This window comes from Hemitrygon akajei, chromosome 11 (assembly GCF_048418815.1).
Source record: "Hemitrygon akajei chromosome 11, sHemAka1.3, whole genome shotgun sequence".
Taxonomy (NCBI): Eukaryota; Metazoa; Chordata; class Chondrichthyes; order Myliobatiformes; family Dasyatidae; genus Hemitrygon; species Hemitrygon akajei.
In genome coordinates, this window is record NC_133134.1 from 12218772 (window position 1) to 12236756 (window position 17985).

General features: G+C 42.3%; 1 protein-coding gene across 4 annotated transcripts in view; it reads right to left on the reverse strand.

The window, feature by feature from the left end:
- Positions 1-4334: 4334 nt before the first annotated feature.
- caskin1 (CASK interacting protein 1) overlaps positions 4335-17985 on the reverse strand; it is a 696764-nt gene continuing 683113 nt past the window's right edge. For all 4 annotated transcript variants that reach the window (XM_073060226.1, XM_073060225.1, XM_073060224.1 and 1 more), the window contains 3 exons: positions 14219-16219; positions 11248-11629; positions 4335-10025 (listed from right to left, as the gene is read on the reverse strand). In XM_073060226.1, coding sequence (XP_072916327.1) covers positions 9929-10025; positions 11248-11629; positions 14219-16219 — 2480 coding nt within the window. In that variant the 3' untranslated portion in view covers positions 4335-9928. The remainder of the gene's footprint in view (positions 10026-11247; positions 11630-14218; positions 16220-17985) is intronic.

Consider the following 17985-nt stretch of genomic DNA (forward strand, 5'->3'; position numbering starts at 1 on the left):
GGTTACGCAGCTGTGACTTCAGGAGACATTTGCTGTTGATTATAATCTTCACTCTCACAAAGGCACTGTTTTTCATTCTGAGTTATAATATATTGAGCCAGCCCTAGACTGAACATCACATCCACATTTACAGGGAGTTTTGGGAACAGTACGGTTTAAATTTTCATTGGAAAACATGTTGTCCATGAAGTAGTTATGATATTTTTCTCTTCATTTTATTCCAGTTGTTTTAATGTGGTCTATGTTTCCTTCTATGTTTTCTAAAATAGTTCATGTCTTTCAATTTTTCTCTGTGTAGTTTTATTAATAATAAAACAATGAATACATATAAATAAGCAACAGGAATTGTCCCTTCTTCTTCTGACATTTAATAGAGGCTTGCAGTCCAATTTAAAGGCGCATTACCACCACCATCTGGACTGGAGTGTGGTGTAGAGAGCTGGAGAAAAAACCCTTACGATCTCACTTTCAAATGAAAGCTAAACTACCCACAAAGGCCTTATAGGTTGTAAATAGTGAAAGACAATACTGTGAATTAGATTAAAGTCACTCCCATAACTGAACAAAGTTTTAAAATGAAAACTATCAACCCCCAAAGATTGCAATGTAGCCTCATTTGATTTCTTTCAACCCTATAGGCTTTGCGCTGTAATAATATGTGTTCAACTGTTTCATTATGATGAGAAAACCTACACAACCCAGAGTGATGTTTTCCAGAAAGATACAAGGAATAATTAAGCATAGTACGCCCAATTCTAAGTTGTGTCAAAATGATTCTTTCCTTGTTTTACCCCTTCTCCCACAAACCCAACAATTTTATGTATTCTATAAAGGTGTTTCCCCTTATGCCTCAACATCTCATCTATTTTTCCTTCAAATAAAGTCCATAATTATTGTTACTAATTAATTAATGTATGATATTCTTTGCTCAGAATGTAATGAGCCTGGTCCTTTATTATCTATTGTAAGTTCCTTTGACTTGCATTTTGAGTTTTTTGCTTGTAATTCTGTCAGTTTTGCTCATTGCTTCTCAGCACTGAGTGAACTTCTTTTTGAGCATTATGCCTAATAATGTTTCCAGCATGTAGTCAGGTAGATCACCTGCCTTAAGTGGAACAGAGAAGGTCATCCACTTGCTCCTTGGAAATCAGTCCATTTCATCTCATTACCTTACACTTCCTCTTAATCCTTCAAGTATTTATCCAAATGCCTTATGCAGGCAATGATCCAATCAGCAGTCATAGCTTATCAGGCTGTGATTTCAAATCCTTACTGTTCATCACTTGAAAATATATCCCTCTATTGCCTTTGTTATACCACACCTGCATTCAATTCTACTTGCCTCATTTTAGGAAGGATGTTTAAAGTGTTGGTTGGTGGGGTGCAGATACATCTCCATCAAAGGAGGTGGAAGGCAGCCATTTCCCCCACTAACCTGCAGTTCACCCTTGGGCAAGCTGTAGCACATGCTTAGCTCCCCCCCCCCCCCCCCCCCAAATCAGGGTCACATGAAGCTATGGGAGCAGGTGGTGGATGGTTGTATGAACAACTGGTGCAAATTACAAGTCCTGGTTATGCGACCACTGATGCCAGGCAGATAATCTCTGAAGACTATTGAGAATGGCTGGGGTCACCTGTCTTGTAAAGACACTGCCCAGAAGTCAAGTCAAGTCAAGTCAATGAAGGAGGCAATGGCAAACCACTTTAGTAGGAAAATTTACCAAGAACAATCATGATCATGGAAAGACATCATACAACGTGGCACATAATGGTGATGTCATACAACATGGCATGTAATGGTGATGTATAAGCTATAAAAAGAGTGCAGAGGGTTGCTGCCTGGATTAGAGAGCATGGTCTTATGAAGATAGGTTGAATGAACTATGGCTTTTCTCTTTGGAGCAAAGGAGGATGAGAGGCAACTTGATAGAGTTGAACAAGATGATAAGAAGCATAGATCCACTGGAGAACGAAAGACTTCTTCCCAGGCCAGTAATGGCTAATTCTATGGGGCATAATTTTAAGGTGATTGGAGGAAAGTTTATGTGGGGATGTCAAAAGTACATTTTTTTTACAGAGTGTGGTGATTGCATGGAACACCCTGCGGGGTGCGGTGGTAGAGTCAAATGCATTAGGGACATTTAAGAGAATCTTAGATAGGTGCATGGATTATAAGAAAGTGGAGGGCAATGTAGGAGGGATGGGTTAGATTCATCTTAGAGTAGGTCAAAAGGTCAACACAATATTGTGGGCCAAAGGGCCTGTACTGTGCTGTACTGTTTTGTTTTCTACATTTCTTTTTAATCAATCATCTAAAAACTGTCTCCATTGCCAATATGTTTTGGTATACATTTTCCTAAAGTATGATGGAAGGTTACAGAGCAGGGTAGGCCAATTCCTTCCATAGGCAAGCTTCTCCATGCAATATCCATGGTTGAACCTCCACCTTCAGTCCAATTTCCCAAGGCACCAAAACATGTGGCAACACTTGCAGGTTGCCCCCAGCACATCCTTGGGATGTGTTGGTTGGAATCACAAATGACACATTACACCATTTACATGTGATAAATAAATGAATCTAAATCTGAATCTCATATGTTCCGATTCCCTTTGTAACAAAAATGTGTCACTCTAATATTTGAGCATATTTAATGACTGAATATGCACTGCCATTGAGGTAAAGAATTCCAAAATGTCCATTTTCCAAGTGAAAAGTTTTCGACTTCTTTCACTTTGAAATGGGCAGCCTCTTAGCTCTCATTTACAAGGAGCACTTTTGCAGGAAAGCAGCATCTATCATCAAGGACCCTGACTATCCAGCCATGCGCTATTCTCACTGCTACCATCAGGAAGGAGGTAAAGGAGCCTCAGGTCCCACTCTATCAGGCTCAGGACTAGTTATTACCCCTCAACCATCAGGCTTTTAACCAGAGTGGACAACATCACCCAACTTCACTCACCCCAACACTGAACTATTCCCACAACCTATAGACTTACTTTCAAGGACTCTTCAAAGTTCAAAGAAAATTTATTATCAAAGTGAATTCATGTCATCATGTACGTACAACCCTGAGATTCATTTTCTTGCGGGCATACTTAGTAATTCCAAGAATTATAACAGAATCAATGAAAAATCCTACCCAACAGGACAAACAACCAATGTGGAAAAGACAACAAACTACGCAAATACAAAATGTAAAAAGAACTAATAATAGTAATATAATAATAAATAATCAATGAATATCAAAACCATGAGATGAAGAGACCTTGAAAGTGAGTCCATAATATCAGTGAAGTTATTTCATTGGTTCAAGAGCCAGTGAGCGGTAATAACTGTTCCTGAACCTGGCTGAGTGAGTCCTGAGGCTCCTGTACCTTCTCCCTGATGGTAGCAGTGAGAGGAGAGCATGACCTGGGTGGTGGGGATCTCTGATGATGGATGCTCCTTTCCTGTGACAGTGCTCCATGTAGATATGCTCAGTAGTGGCGAGGACTTTACCTGTGATGGACTGGGCTCCACTATTTTTTGTACGATTTTCCATTCAAGAGCATTGAAGTTTCCACATCAATCGTGTTTCTTTGTATTTGCTGTGAATGCCCCCAGCAAAAGGAATCTCAGCGTAGTGTAAAAGTAATAAATTTACTTTAAACTTTGAATCGGTGCTGTTGGCTTATACTTCACCCCTTGTTAGTTCATCTGTTACTGACCCCAGTCTCAGCACTCCACTTCTCTTTATACTGACAATCTCCCCTCTCTACTCTCAATTCTGGTGCAGTGTCTCGACACAAAAGGGCAACAATCCCTTCCTGGACCCACAGGTGCTGTTCAACCCACTGAGTTCGTCCCACAGTTTGTTTCTTTCTGCTCAACTTTCCAGTGCCTTGCGTTTCTGTTGGCTCATAAACAGCATCTTGGCATCTACATTACACAAGTGATTCTGCAGATGCTGGAAATCTTGAGCAAGATACACAAAATACTGGAGGAACTCAGCAGACCAGGTAGCAACTATGCAGGAGAATAAACAGTTGGCAAGGGGTCTTGGTACAAAGTGTCAACTGTTTATTCCACTCCATTGATGCAGACTGACCTGCTGAGTTCCTCCAGCATTTAGTATGTGTTACATCTTTGCACCTACTCTGTAGGGATCCCCCTCAGAATTTTATGTATTTTGATTAGTTCACCTCTTATTCTTTTAAATTTCAGAGTACGTAGGTTGATCTTAAGCGATCTCTTCAAAGGACAAACACCTTATATTCTAGTAAACCTTCCCTGCATTCAGTGAAGGGATATAACCCTGTCAAAGACATTTTTTTTAAATGAAGGCTAGACAGAATGCCCTTTTAACATTTATTTAGAGCCAATGGCAGTAAATGCAATCAGTCAAGCACAACACTGCCACATGCCTGTCATGATGGTTGTGATACAGTCATTGGCAGAGTCAACAGGATGAACACATTTTGCAACCAGCCCACTTGAGGAAATCCACTGAAAACATAGTCCCTTTTTTACAAGATAAAAATAAACCAGGTTCCCCGAATACATTGAGTGAACAAGTGTCTCTCCTTCTAACTTTCTGTAAGATCGGAGTTTCTTCTTGCAGGGTGACACCGACAAGAAATGGAATCCTCTTCGAACACCACAACACACCCAAAAACATTAATCACTTTCAGTAGCGCACAGAATAGCATGAAGCGTCAAGATGCATAGCTTTACATAATGGAAATACAATACAGTTTCATAACTTAATAAAAATATAACAGTCATACAATTTTTATGGGATTTCTAAACCTTTTGTTACTTTTTTTTTACAATTTACATCAGCAATTTTTCAGGCTTTGAAGAAATTTCAAAACTTTGACAAACACACTAGGTCATAGGACACAATATAAGACAATTAATAGCTCAAATCCGAGAATTACAATTAACACTTGTTTTTTCAAACCACAGGCAGACGCATTCATTGTAATTCAGGCATTACCCCAGACTTTATACACGGTTTTTATACATTTGTTACTACAGCAGGTGTGTTCTACTTGAACACCTGAACAACTAAAATCCAAAATACAACTCAATATCATAAAGCAATAACAAAAGAAATTTTCAACGTAAACAAGGCACGTCATTGTTCATTTAAAAAAATGCATACAATGCTCTGCTTCAACATTAAAAACACCAAAAAGAAAAAAAATCAACAAAATCAAAATGACAATTTAAAAACATCATTTATATATATTTTATTTAAAAATGGCTTCAAAATAAAGTAGAATTTTACAGGAGTGTTATTTTCAGTTTGTGCTAGATTAAATCATCTTAATATATAATTTAATATAGAATTTTGGGTCAGTAAAATCTCTCATCTGTGAACAGGAGCATTCACAAATATTTTAAATATTTCTTAAATTTTTCTTAAAAGGAAAGTGATGTGGATTTTCAGAAAGCCCAACAATTCACTTTATAGCTTCTATTGTGCACGCTTTTACTGCTTAATATGGATATGGATTTCTTTTTTATTGTAATGTGTTATTCTTGCCACTGGGAGGCAGAAGATGCACATCTGGAATTGGCATATCTGGTTGAAAATCTTTATGCTTCCACATAGCCTTACCAGCTGGTGCAACTAGAACCTGTGCTAAAGCCCTTTGGGATCTTTGAGCCTGCATCCCAACCAGGGAACATAAGTAATGTGTGTGTGTTGTGTGTATAACATATATTTACAATATATAGTATTATAGATAAAGTTCTATTTGTACTTAACACTTCAAGGTGGGGAATGGCAATATCTGAGTGCATACTGCTCTGTCTTGAATTTTGCATCATTCATAGTCTTCACTCAGTATGAAAACAGACCAGACAAGACACTTAGGCCTATTCAGGTCATATGGAAAGTTAACCTGAGAATCTCAACCATTAAGATGAAGGCATATGACTCCAATCTAAGGGCACGTCCACTTGGCACGTCTGATCTGCAAATATGTTGGAAGCAATAGAAAAGCACTATGTAACAAGCTTTGTGTGAAACCATTTTAACCTGTTGCAGAGAGGCTTAATGATCAGATACCGGCTCACAGGGAGTGAACTCAGAACGTGGAGAAAACTAGAGACTGACTGGCCATTTTATGGGGGGTTTCACTTCATTATCTTGCTAGTCTGATTGTACACATTAGTGAGAAATTATTTCTACCAAAGGCACTGCATTACAAATATCTACAGTAATACAGTGGTGGCCTAATGAAACAACGTTAGGTCAGTGTGCAAAAATACTAGCTGTTCCACAGCTGTTTAGGAGCTTGACCCACTGGAATTTGTGCAACAGGGGTTATTGGCAAAAACAGAAAAAAATATAATCAAAGCACCTTTTTGGATGGATTTTTATATGCCAACAACTTGAGTTGACTCTCTTAGATACCTGTAAAAGTTCTAATGGCATAATCTGGAGAGCCAGATGTGGAAATACCTCCCTAAAAACACAAGAGATTCTGCAGATGCTGGAAATCCAGAGCAACACACACAAAATGATGAGAGTCCTGAAGACTGTTTATTAGTCTTCATAGATGCTGCCTGACCTGCTGAGTTCCTACAGCATTTTGTGTGTTTTGATATCTCCCTAAAACCAGACTAAGATTTTTTCCTCATCCAACAGCTATAAGTATGTTATCTGGTTATTTATGTCACTGATGTTTCAAAGTTTTTGCTACCTACACATTGGCCACTCTGTTTTCTACATTATGCTGGCAATTGCATTTCAAACATAATTAGTTAGATTTAAAGCACTTTTGGGATGTTTGAGGAGACAAAAGGTGCTATATCAATGCAAACACTTTCCTTATTAAAATTCTGCTGCCTGTTAAACTGCTTTCCACGTGCACAACAAACAAATCTCCCTGTCCAACCACACTGTGGGAATAACATATAGCCTACTCCTGTTTCATATTCCTATGTTCTTCACCACACAGAATGACAGACAGACATACTTTATTGATCCCGAGGGAAATTGGGTTTCGTTACAGCCGCACCAACCAAGAATGCCACCACCTCATCAATAAATTCTAAGCTTACCTATAATAGTCATAGCCTATGAGAGAAGGAGAAGTCCAAGCTGTTTAGAATTAAAACTTCACCTTTTCAACTTGGCTTGGAGCAACAATAATGAATCCAGTTTAATATTAATTAACCAGTCTAATAAGGATGAAATATGGAATCATCTAGTTAATTACAGCATTGTTTAGATGTGTTAGACCTCATCCATTCCGGATATTCGCTCTTCTCCCCTTTTCCACCAGGCAAAAGTTACAAAATTATGGAAGCACATAGCATCAAGCTCAAGGACAACTTCTATCCTGCTGTTATCAGACCTCTTGTGAAATAAGATGGACTCCTGACCTCACAATCGACCTCACTATGATCTTGTACTTTATTGTTTACCTGTGCTGCACTTTGCCCATAGCTTTTACATTCTATTCTGTATTATTATTTTTTACCTTGTTTTACCTCAATGATTTGTTAGTGTATAAAGAGCATGCAAGCCAAGCATCTTTCATTGTATCTTGATGCATATGACAATAATAAACCAAAACCAGCAAGTCCAGAGGAAGAACTCAAACACACTCATTATTAAACTCAAATGTAGAAAAAGCATGAGCAGAAAAGACAGTAAGATGTTGGATTTACTGGACTAGGTGCAAAGGATCAACCTATTCTCAATGCCACTCTGCTGACCCAAGCCTGATTCTGAACCAACTTAACTTAAAGTATCTTGACTGCTGTTACCTTATTCATTTTCATTTGTGCCCCACTAATTCCCTAACAGATGGGTGGAAATAGATTTGTCTGGCACTTTTGTCAAACTGCACTTTGCCTTCTGACACTGAAAATTAGTTTTCACCTTCTTTTCATTTTGACCTTAAATTAATTTTTGAATGCTAATGAAATGATTGCAAGATATTTTATATACTTGATTCATACATTTATTCTGTCTTAACTTCTTCACTAAATGAAGCACTTCTAAATAAAATATGCATTACACAAATACCTAGGCTGTCAGTCTTTGGGGTGTATGGAGGGAGTGTTGCACTAGGTGCAAGTGAGCTCCATTCTGCTCTCTCAGGCAGAATTTAAAAATGGCACAATTTTGAAGAAAGGCAGGGAAGTTCCTCCCAGAGTCATGACGATTTAGAAAACACTTACCTAGTTATTGTCATATTGCTGTTTGTGGGTCAAATTGACTATCATATTTGTTACAACATGTGCCATTCTTCAAAAGGTATTGTATTGCCTTAAGATGTTTCCAAGATGACCTGATTCCACGAAAGATGCTAAGTAAATGCAAATTTCTTTCAAGATGGGCAGTAATGTTTACTTTTTTGAGAGTTGTGTTTTGTATTTCTTGATCAGTGTGCTGTCATTCATGATTTTCTTCAGGAAGGCGCTACTGTCTGACTGCTCTGCCCTATTCTCTGCCACCCATCACTGTCCACTTCTGACCCTGTACAATGAACGGTGCAAAGTAATGAAATGTGGCAATGAAAAGTGTCATCAAGGATACTGCAAGGGGATTTGCCAATAGGAGACATTGAACACGACAAGGAATGGTAAATCTGACCAAATAGTTCCCCTTTCTGTGGGTCTAAGCCAATCGAATGTAGTTTCCAAATGCAGAAAGAAATGTTCAAGTCTGGTGGTGCCCTGGTGTAGTATTTATCTATTCAAGGCAGGTGTCTAGCTCTATATTGACTCTTAGCCATAATTCCAACTCAACCAACTACGTTAACCCTTCATTAAATGTCCCTAAAGATACAATGCTTTCACATTACAACAGCAACTAGGCTTCCAAAACCTCTCCATTGGCTGAAGAGCACCATGGACCGAGGTCATAAAAGTCAACATAGAAATGTTAGTATTTCTGTCACTAATCACTTCCATCCACATCAAATGTGGTCTTAAATGTTACCTGTTCAGTCTCTCCACTGCAGTAACTACAAATTCTGTTTTAAACTTTGTGTCATTTAATGGACAAAACTAATAAATACATTCTTTATTTATTCATTCATTGGCTGTAGCCGGCATGGCCAAGTGTCATTGCCCTTCCTGGATGTCTCTGAACTGAATGTGTTTATGGGCCATTAAGTGGGTAATCACATTGAGGTTGGTCTGGAACAACATATAGCTCAGACTGGGATTTCATTACTTTAAGGACATCTGTGAACTGGATGGACATTTATGACAGTCAGATAGTTTCACGGTTACTGTTACTGATACTTGATTTTTAAAAAATTCTGCCTTTCCCTAGACACCGTGGTGTGATTTGAACTTGTGCATCCCATCAAACATTACCCAATAATTTAATCACTATGCTACCATTGGTTTAGATTATTAACCCGAAGGTATTATAAACAGGTCAGCTTAAATCTCACTATTTTTCTATCACTGGCCATGTACCCAATGGGAAACCAAGTTGAAATTTAAAGCCACAATTCAACCAAGTCATTGTGCACTTGATTAAGTTTTTATCGTCTGTGATGGATGGTTTACAAGCCTATCATATTTCTCATGCTTACAGTGTACATATACTACATCTTGCATTAACACCCTATTTCAACTTTAATTTTGGGAGTTTAAACTTTTTCATGTTTGCAAGATCTCAAATCAATATTAAATCAGTTCAACAGTTGAATCTCTGTTTCAGATTCAAATCCAAATCAGAAGGTTTTGACTTTCTTTGAAAGATGATGACAGTGATTTCACAGATCTTCATGTGGTAAGATCCTGAGGTAATATAAACTTTTTGTTTGGTCAGTTGTGCAAACCAAAACAAAATCAAATGGGTTCATGAAGGGAGATTGTGTCCAACACTGGTCTGGGAAGGATTTCAAAGATCATTGTGCCCACAATAGAGTCCTGAGGTTTCCCTGCCATCTGTCTTCTCTTCCTTCATTCCAACATGGCATCAAGCTGATCAGCCAAGTCATCAAACATACTGCCAATGTCATCCAGAATGCTGCCTGTGCTCTTCACCTCTGAGGCAGTCCTGGCGAGAGAAAGTACATTCCAAGCGTCACTGGTGAGAGACACAAGAGAGTGCAGATGCTGAAGACTGGAGCAGAAACAAACTCAGCAGGTCAAGCAGCATACATGGAGGAAAATGAATAGCTGATGTATCAGTTGAAAACCCTTCACCTAGACAGATTCTTTCTATTCAGAAGCAGGGTTTCAATCCTAAATGTTGACTGTCCACTTCCCTTCACAGATGCTGACTGACCTGCTGAGTTCCTTCAGTTTTTTTTTGCTTTTGGTTTATTTCTATGAGGATTAATATTTAGAAAGAATAACAAAGCAGTCAACTTCTGTCTGCACATATGTACAATATTTATCAATTTACTCAATTTCAAAACTGAGAGTCTGCTTTTACTAGATACCTTTCTTTCTTCCTGTAAAGTGCTACTTAAAACATGGCTTTTGATCACCTCAGTGTGACTTGGCATATGTTTCTTTGTTTGATGGCACTCCTGTGAAGTACCAAGGTACAGTATTGCCATGTTGAATCTATAGAATGAAATAATGTGCAATCTGTTGTCTGTAGCTACTAAAATCTTCAATGTCTCTGCTTAACGTGTTTTCGTGAGATTTTGACAAGCACAAAGATGAGATATGTATTAAGTAACAAAAAACGCTGGAGAAAGGCAGCATCTGTGGAGGGAAATGGATGGTCGATATTTCATCTGGTCTGAAAGATAGAGGCAAGATAGCCAGTATAGAGGTGAGAGGGAGTGTGAAGCCAGAGCTGTCAGGTGATAGGCGGATCCATTTGAGATGGGATGATAGGAAGATGGCCTCTCAAAGTCCAACCCTATATCCCCGTTGTGAGAGGTGGAAATGAGTAAGGCCCGCTAACAGTACTGGTGAAGCTGTAAGGGCCAATCCCCCGTACTGTGAATGCAATGGATTACAGAAACATTAACAAACCTTCGACTTTCTGAGGATGATGGAGACGGGAGGTCATTGATGACCAATGCTCCACTGGGAGCTAAGGGCCCAAGAAGAAGAGGAAGATAAGAAGATAACACAGAGGCTTGGAGATGATAGATGGAGGGAACAAAGGGCTGAAGGTGATGTTATTGGATGGGAAAGGAAGGTGAAACATGGGAGCTGGGAAAGTGGGAGAGGGTGGGACAGAAGTCTTGAACCATAGAAATGTCCAGTCAATATCAGCATGCTCTTTGCACAAAGCATAAATAAATCAACAGACTTACTCTGCCACCTGCCCCTCGTCATGCTTAATCTTCTCCTCCACGGCCTGTAAAGCGGCTGCCAGGGATGCGCTGGTTTCTTCGAGCTTCATTTGTGCTACATCTGTTGTGGCCATCTCTGTGGATGGCCCGGATATCGAAGACCTTGGTGGTTTGATTGGAACCTGCTGTGGCGGACCAGCAGCAATCGGTTTAGCTGGGCTTGAGCACAGGGATGCTGGTGTGCTTGCTGCCTTGATAGCTGGCTGCTTGGCGGGAGAAGGGACTGGCGTTGGACCAGCACTCAATGACTGAAGAATAGTGTGGGGTTTGATAGGCTTGGGTGGAGTCAGAGGGGGAGGTAGAATCGGTTTAGGGGACACAGGAGGTGGGGCACGCTTTATCTCTGAAAAAAGAGTGATACGTAAATTATGTTAATAGAAGTTAGAGTTATACCGATTGCATTCAACAATGGTCATGGCATAATGGGATCTTTCATTTGCAGATGATGGTTGATAAAATGTTTAACTAGCCATCCAATATGTTAGCAACCGTAAACACATAAAAATCCTTCTATTATTGATCTTAGACAGGCCTGGTATTTATTCTCTTTCTGGTTTCTCTCAGAAAGTGTGGTGAATCCTTTTTGTGAGCTAATAGGACCTCAAGCAAACTGAAAGCCCTGCTGCTTTAGTTAACAGGGCTCTGAATTCAACCACATTATTGACGAAGTGGAATCAAGGTCAGAGAAGGGTAGATTTCCTTCTCCGAGGACTTTAGTAAATAATTTGGGCTTTTATCACAATGCATCTGGTTCATGGTAATTTTATTTACAGATTATAAATAAAGTTTAAATGCTCTGGTCACAGTTTCAGTATTGTAACTACTATTTCACAATACAGAGATAACACATTATTACTAAAGTTAAAAATCCTTCAGTAGATCTTTTACAATAATGGTTGCTTTGTTTGTATTGCAAATTATAGAATATTACTTCTCTAGAGAGTCAGAAATGTACAGGGGAGATATACAGTTTAACTGTCTTAGGTCTTATCAAAGTTGTCGTAAAGACATGGGATTGAAATAAATGTCCAAAGGACAAGGCAGTAATTATAGTGCAAGGAAAAAAATTACCTCAAAACCAAAATATTGAAGTCTTCTCAAAATGATTAAGTTTTGAGTTACGTCATGAAATTTAATTCCTAATAGCATGGTGGCTGTAGAGCTCTACAAAAATGCTTACTATAGAAGAAGCAATTATGAAGTTTTACATACGAGCACGTAACTTGCTCAAGACTACAGCAGAGAAATGGATCTATAAATGGGTTTACAAATGAGGAAAAATAGTAACACTTAATAATCTGTAATAAATGTTTGGAACAATTGTCTGTAAAGTTAGCCAGAAAGAATTATTAATCTTATATTTTGAAAGGATAATTAATGTTTTGAATCCTTAATAGCCATTTAAGAGTTGCCACTTTACCAATTCTACATTCTGTTTTCCTCTTTAGTACTTTAATGTTTTTTTCGTGTATGGCATGCCTCTCCGTTAATGTGACAATAGTAAACCAACTCCAATTCTTGTTCTCACAATCTGACCCTTACACTTTACTACTGCACTGCACTTTCTCTGTGACTGCAACTCAATATTGTGCATTCTCTCTTTCTTTGTTACTACCTTAAAGTACTTAAGTACAAAATGACCTGTTTAGATGACATACAAACAGTAGCTTTTCACTATATCTCCGTACATGAGATAACAGTAAGACTACCAGTTCTTGATCTCCCAATCTACCCTGATTGGACCTTGCAGTATATTTGTCATTCTGCACTGCTCTATCTCTGTAGCTAACTATAGGGAACACATCAAGTCCTCGTCAAGGGATCAGAAATGGAGAGAGTGAGCAATTTTAAGTTCCTGGGTGTCAAGATCTCTGAGGATCTATCCTTGGCCCAACAAAACAATGCAGCTACAAAGAAAGTACACCAGTAGCTATATTTTGTTAGGGGTTTGAGGAGATTTGATATGTCACCAAAGACTACTCACAAATTGTTACAGATGTACATGGAGAACATTCTAACTGGGTGCATCACTGTCTGGTTTTGGGGGGGGGGGGGAATACTGCACAGATTTGAAATAAACTGTAGAGACATGCAAACTTAGCTCCACCATAGAGCATAGAACAGTGAACAGGCCCTGGAGCCCAGAATGTTGTGCTGAACCAGCTAAAAAAAACAAATCATAAACACCCAAAAACTAATCCCTCCTGCCTACACCACGTAATGTCCTTCTGTCTTCCACACCTCCACGTACCTAACTAAACATCTTTTAAAATCCTCTAATGTATTTGCCTCTACCGTCACATCAGGGGCCTCTGTACTATCCAGATCATTTTCAACGACCAGTGCCTCAAAAAGGTGGCAAACATCCTTAAGCACCCCATCGCCAGGTTAATGCCCTGTTCTCATTGCTACCATCAGGAAGGGGGTACAGGAGCCTGAAGACACACAATCAATAATTCAGGATCAGCTTCTTCCCCTCTATCATCCGATTGCTGAGTGGACATTGAACTCATGAACACTACTTCACTACTTTTTTTATTTTTAATTTTGCACTACTTATTTAATTGAATTATTATATATGTGCATTTTCTCAAATTCACAGTTTTTCCTCTACAGTTATGCATTGTATTGCTGCCACAAGAACAACACATTTCACGACATATGTCGGTGATATTAATCCTGATTCTGATACTCTTTTTTTCTGCTCAAATATAAAATGAATAGCATTTCAAGCAGAATGTTTTCATAGTCTCTGTGCGTGTGACAATAATAATCCAATACCAACACCCAGTGCCGCCCCTTTGGGCGGGACGAACAGTGAGGGGATTAAAAACCCTTGCGCGGTTGCTACGGTAGCAGAGGCAAGTTTACTTTTGGAGGTGGGAATAAAGAGAGATAAACAAAGGGATGTAATTGATAACGTGAGCTGTACCTGGACTAGCAGGGCCAGGCAGCGGAGATTTCCGAGTGACCGGCGCCGGCCCGGGCCTCTTGGCCGGCTGGGTGATGGATGGCTTGGGGGACACGGGGGGTTTGACGGGCCTCCGGGCCTCGCCGTTGGCCGCCTGCGTGCCGTGCTCGCTGTTCCTCCGCGGGAGGTCTCCGACGGTGAGGAAGCTCGGGTAGGTCTCGCCCTCGGCCATGTCGGACGCGGGCCTCCTCTTGAAGGCGGCCGTGCCGTTGTGGAGGTGGTGATCGGGCGGTGGGGACTCGGCGCCCCGGGCTTTCGGCCTCCGCTTTACCGTGCTCGACTCAATGAGGTGGAAGGCGGCCGACTCCTGCCCCGACCTGGCCTTGGCTCTCCTCAGCTCGGCGGGCGTTAAGGCCGAGGACTGCGACCTCATGTCGGCTTCAGCCTTGAGGGCGCCGGGCTGCCGCGGCCGCTGCTTGATGGTCAGGTTGCCTTCCTCGGCGAACGGCAGGTTCTCGGGCGCCAGGCCCTGGCGGGCTGCCTCGGCCTCGATTTTCTCCCGCCGGGCGGCCGCGATCAGGCCGGTGACCGGGCCGCTGATGGTCCTCCGCCGGTTGATGACCTCGCCGTCCAGGCCGATGGCATCGCGCGGTGCGCGCCTCACGGCCGCCAGCGGCGTTGCCACGGCGACCCGCACCGGCTCGGTGGTGGGAGCGGGGCTGCCGCCGCCGCCGCCGCCTTCCAGAAGCTTCTGCGTCTTGAAGGAGCGGCGCAGCGACAGGGCCCGGGCGCCGCCGCCGATGGACGACAACTCGAGCATGGCGGCGATGGAACGGACGCTTCCCGCACTGCCCGTCTCCACCGCTCCTGGGCCGCTGGCCCGCCTCTGCTCGTCCGACTGCTCGCAGGTCCCGGGTCGCGACAAGTCGTCGGCCAGGTTAGTGCTGGAGATGGCGGAGCTGGAGCGCTTGGGGGGCGGCGGCGGCGGCCCTTTCTTCCTGGGCCTCAGCGCGAATGACTGGCTCCGGTTGACGCCGGCGTCGGCGGGTGGCGGCGCCCGGGCCGAGTGACTCCTCGCCACCCGCCGCTGGATGGTGGCGTACGGCCCGGCGTCGGGCACGGTCAGCTCGTCTTTCTCCTGCTCACTGTCCGACACGGCGTAGCGGCTCAGGCTGTGCGCCCGCTTCTTGGGCCTGGCCGGGTCGTGGTGGCCGCCCTCGTCGGCCTGAGGCGGCGGGAGCCTCAGCACCGGCACCACCGGCGTTGCCTCGGCCTCCGCCGGCTGCGGGATCACGTAGGCAAAGCCCCGGTGGGTGGGCGAGCGCGGCGACATGGGCCGCTCGGCCTGAAGCAGCTGTGGGATGGGCTTGACCTTGGCCGTGGCCTGGGGCACGTTGAGTGTCTGTGGGGAGCAAGGCCTGGGCTTGGTCGGGGTCTGCGGCGGGGTAAAGGTGGACATGGTGACCACGGCTTGGTGCTGCTGTCCATGGGCCACAGCTCCCCTGGGCTTCCCGGGTGCTGGGGGCACACTGGCCCTCTGGCGGTGCGCCCGCTTGCTGGGGCCCAGGTGGTCAGTGAAGCCAGCGCGGTGGCTGGGGGCATCCAGACTCTCCTGGCTCTTGGACAGTGCGGCTCTCTGCAGTTGGCTTCCTGCCCCTGGCGCATTCACGGTGCTGCCATTTGCCTTGCCCTTGCTCCTGCTTCCATTGTCGTTTTCCTGGCCAGCCCCTGCAGGGTATGCTGTGCTCTCCAGAGTCGGCGTTGCATGGTTGCCTGCTTGCCTTTGGTCCTTGGCCTCGCCAGCTGTGGTCATGGCCACTTGCAGCTCGTTGCTCAGTTCACTGTCTTGGAACGTGGACATTTTTGGGGACTGGCATTCAGCATTCTCGCCCTGAGGAGACTCAATAGCCACAATCTCCAATGACTGTGGGGTTTTCTTCTTCAGGGTGCCTGAGTCGTATCTGGAAGCTCGTTGGATTTCAGCCAGTTTCTTCACGGCGAGCATAAACTTCTTCTGATGACCTAATGGGATTTAAGAACAGAAAAACACAGCATTTTCCAGGTTAACAGTAAAATAACTCTTGCATGGGCAGCCCTATGGTGGTATGATGGCGGTAGAGTTAACTGTCTGCAGAAATTTCACAATAATATTACTTTAGCACTTCAGCAGAATACTGTTGGGGTGGGAGGAATGGATGGATTTCTCATTCAAAAGCACTTTCAAATGAACATGAAACATATTGCAGATAAGACATAGGAGCAGAATTGACTCCTCTGCCTCCTCCACTAGATGCTAAAACAGAAACTGGGAGCCTGGTAACATCAGTGGAAAGGAACAAAGCCAATGTTTCACCACAACCCCTTTATCAATAAAGATTATTTAACTTGGAACCTTTGGTTCGATTTCTTTCACAATACTTACTGCTTTCTCTGAGAGCCAGGTGATTTGTGCCCACATCAACTTCAAGACAAAGTGATGTAGTTATGGTGTCTTTCAAAATGATGTATCTCATAATATAGCTGAGAAAAACATTTGTCACTATGATATTGTAGGGGCTTAATGTGAGCAAATTAGCTGCTGCATTTCCTATGTTCCAATAATAAAGACATTTACAGCATACTTTTTAGGAAAATTGGCTTGGGCTCCGTTGAGTTGAATATCATTTTTGTAAAAGACCATAAGCCATTAAGCAGAGGAAAGGGGAGATACAAAATGTTTTTTCACTTTTTACAATACTTTCCAATGAACACATCGGCTATCAAGATGGTTGAAGAATTAATTTAACAAAGAATAACTTAGTGAAATTATGATTTGTCCTCAAAGAGATACAAATGTAACCAGACTAGTTGCTGTCCCTTCAGTCTACAGTACTTCTGATTGTTGGCAAAATGATGGGATAATCATAAACATGAGGGCTGCTGTTGATGCTAGAACTCATGAGCAATATACACAAAATACTGGTGGAACTCAGCAGCCCAATTAATATTTTGGACTGAGACCCTTCCAGTCTCTCTCTCAAAACTGAAGTCCAGGGGTTAAATGAAAGTAACCACCCTTGATAGCAAGATAGCATTTGATTGCATAGGGCGTCAAGGAGCATTGACTAAACTGGAGTCAATTGGGGATCAGGAAACCTGCTAGTCAGAATTACAATTGGCACAAAGGTTGTGGTAGATGGAGGTTAATCAGCTCAGCCACAGAACATCTCTGCAGGGGTGTGTCCCAAGCCCACTTTCAGCTGCTTCATTACTGTTCCATCTATAGTAGGGTGAAAAGTAGGGATGTTTGCCGATAATTGCAGGATTTTAGCCCTGCAATCCACAAACAAGTGCATCAGGTTCCGGATATTACCCATTCCTGGGCTGATAGGTGGGAAGTATTGTTATTGGCTGGTGGTGTAGAAGCACCAGCCAATAACAATATCCAGAATATATAAGAAAATCAGCTCTGACACTCAATAGCATTATCACTACATCCCCCATCGGAATCAAAAAATACTGGAAGTGATATGACAAAAAATTGAATTGGAATAGCCACATACACTTTGATGAGTAACTTCCCTCATTCCCCAAAGCTTGTCCACATCTGCACCACTTAGCAACCTCGATTTTGACCCTAGACTTATGGGACAATATACAATGACCAATTAACCTAATAACTGGTACATCTTTGGACTTTGGGAAGAAACCAGAGTACCTGGAAGAGACCCATGCTTTCATGGGGAAGAAGTACAAAATCCTTACAGGTCAGAGTGGAATTGATCCTAGATCACTGCTACTGATCACTA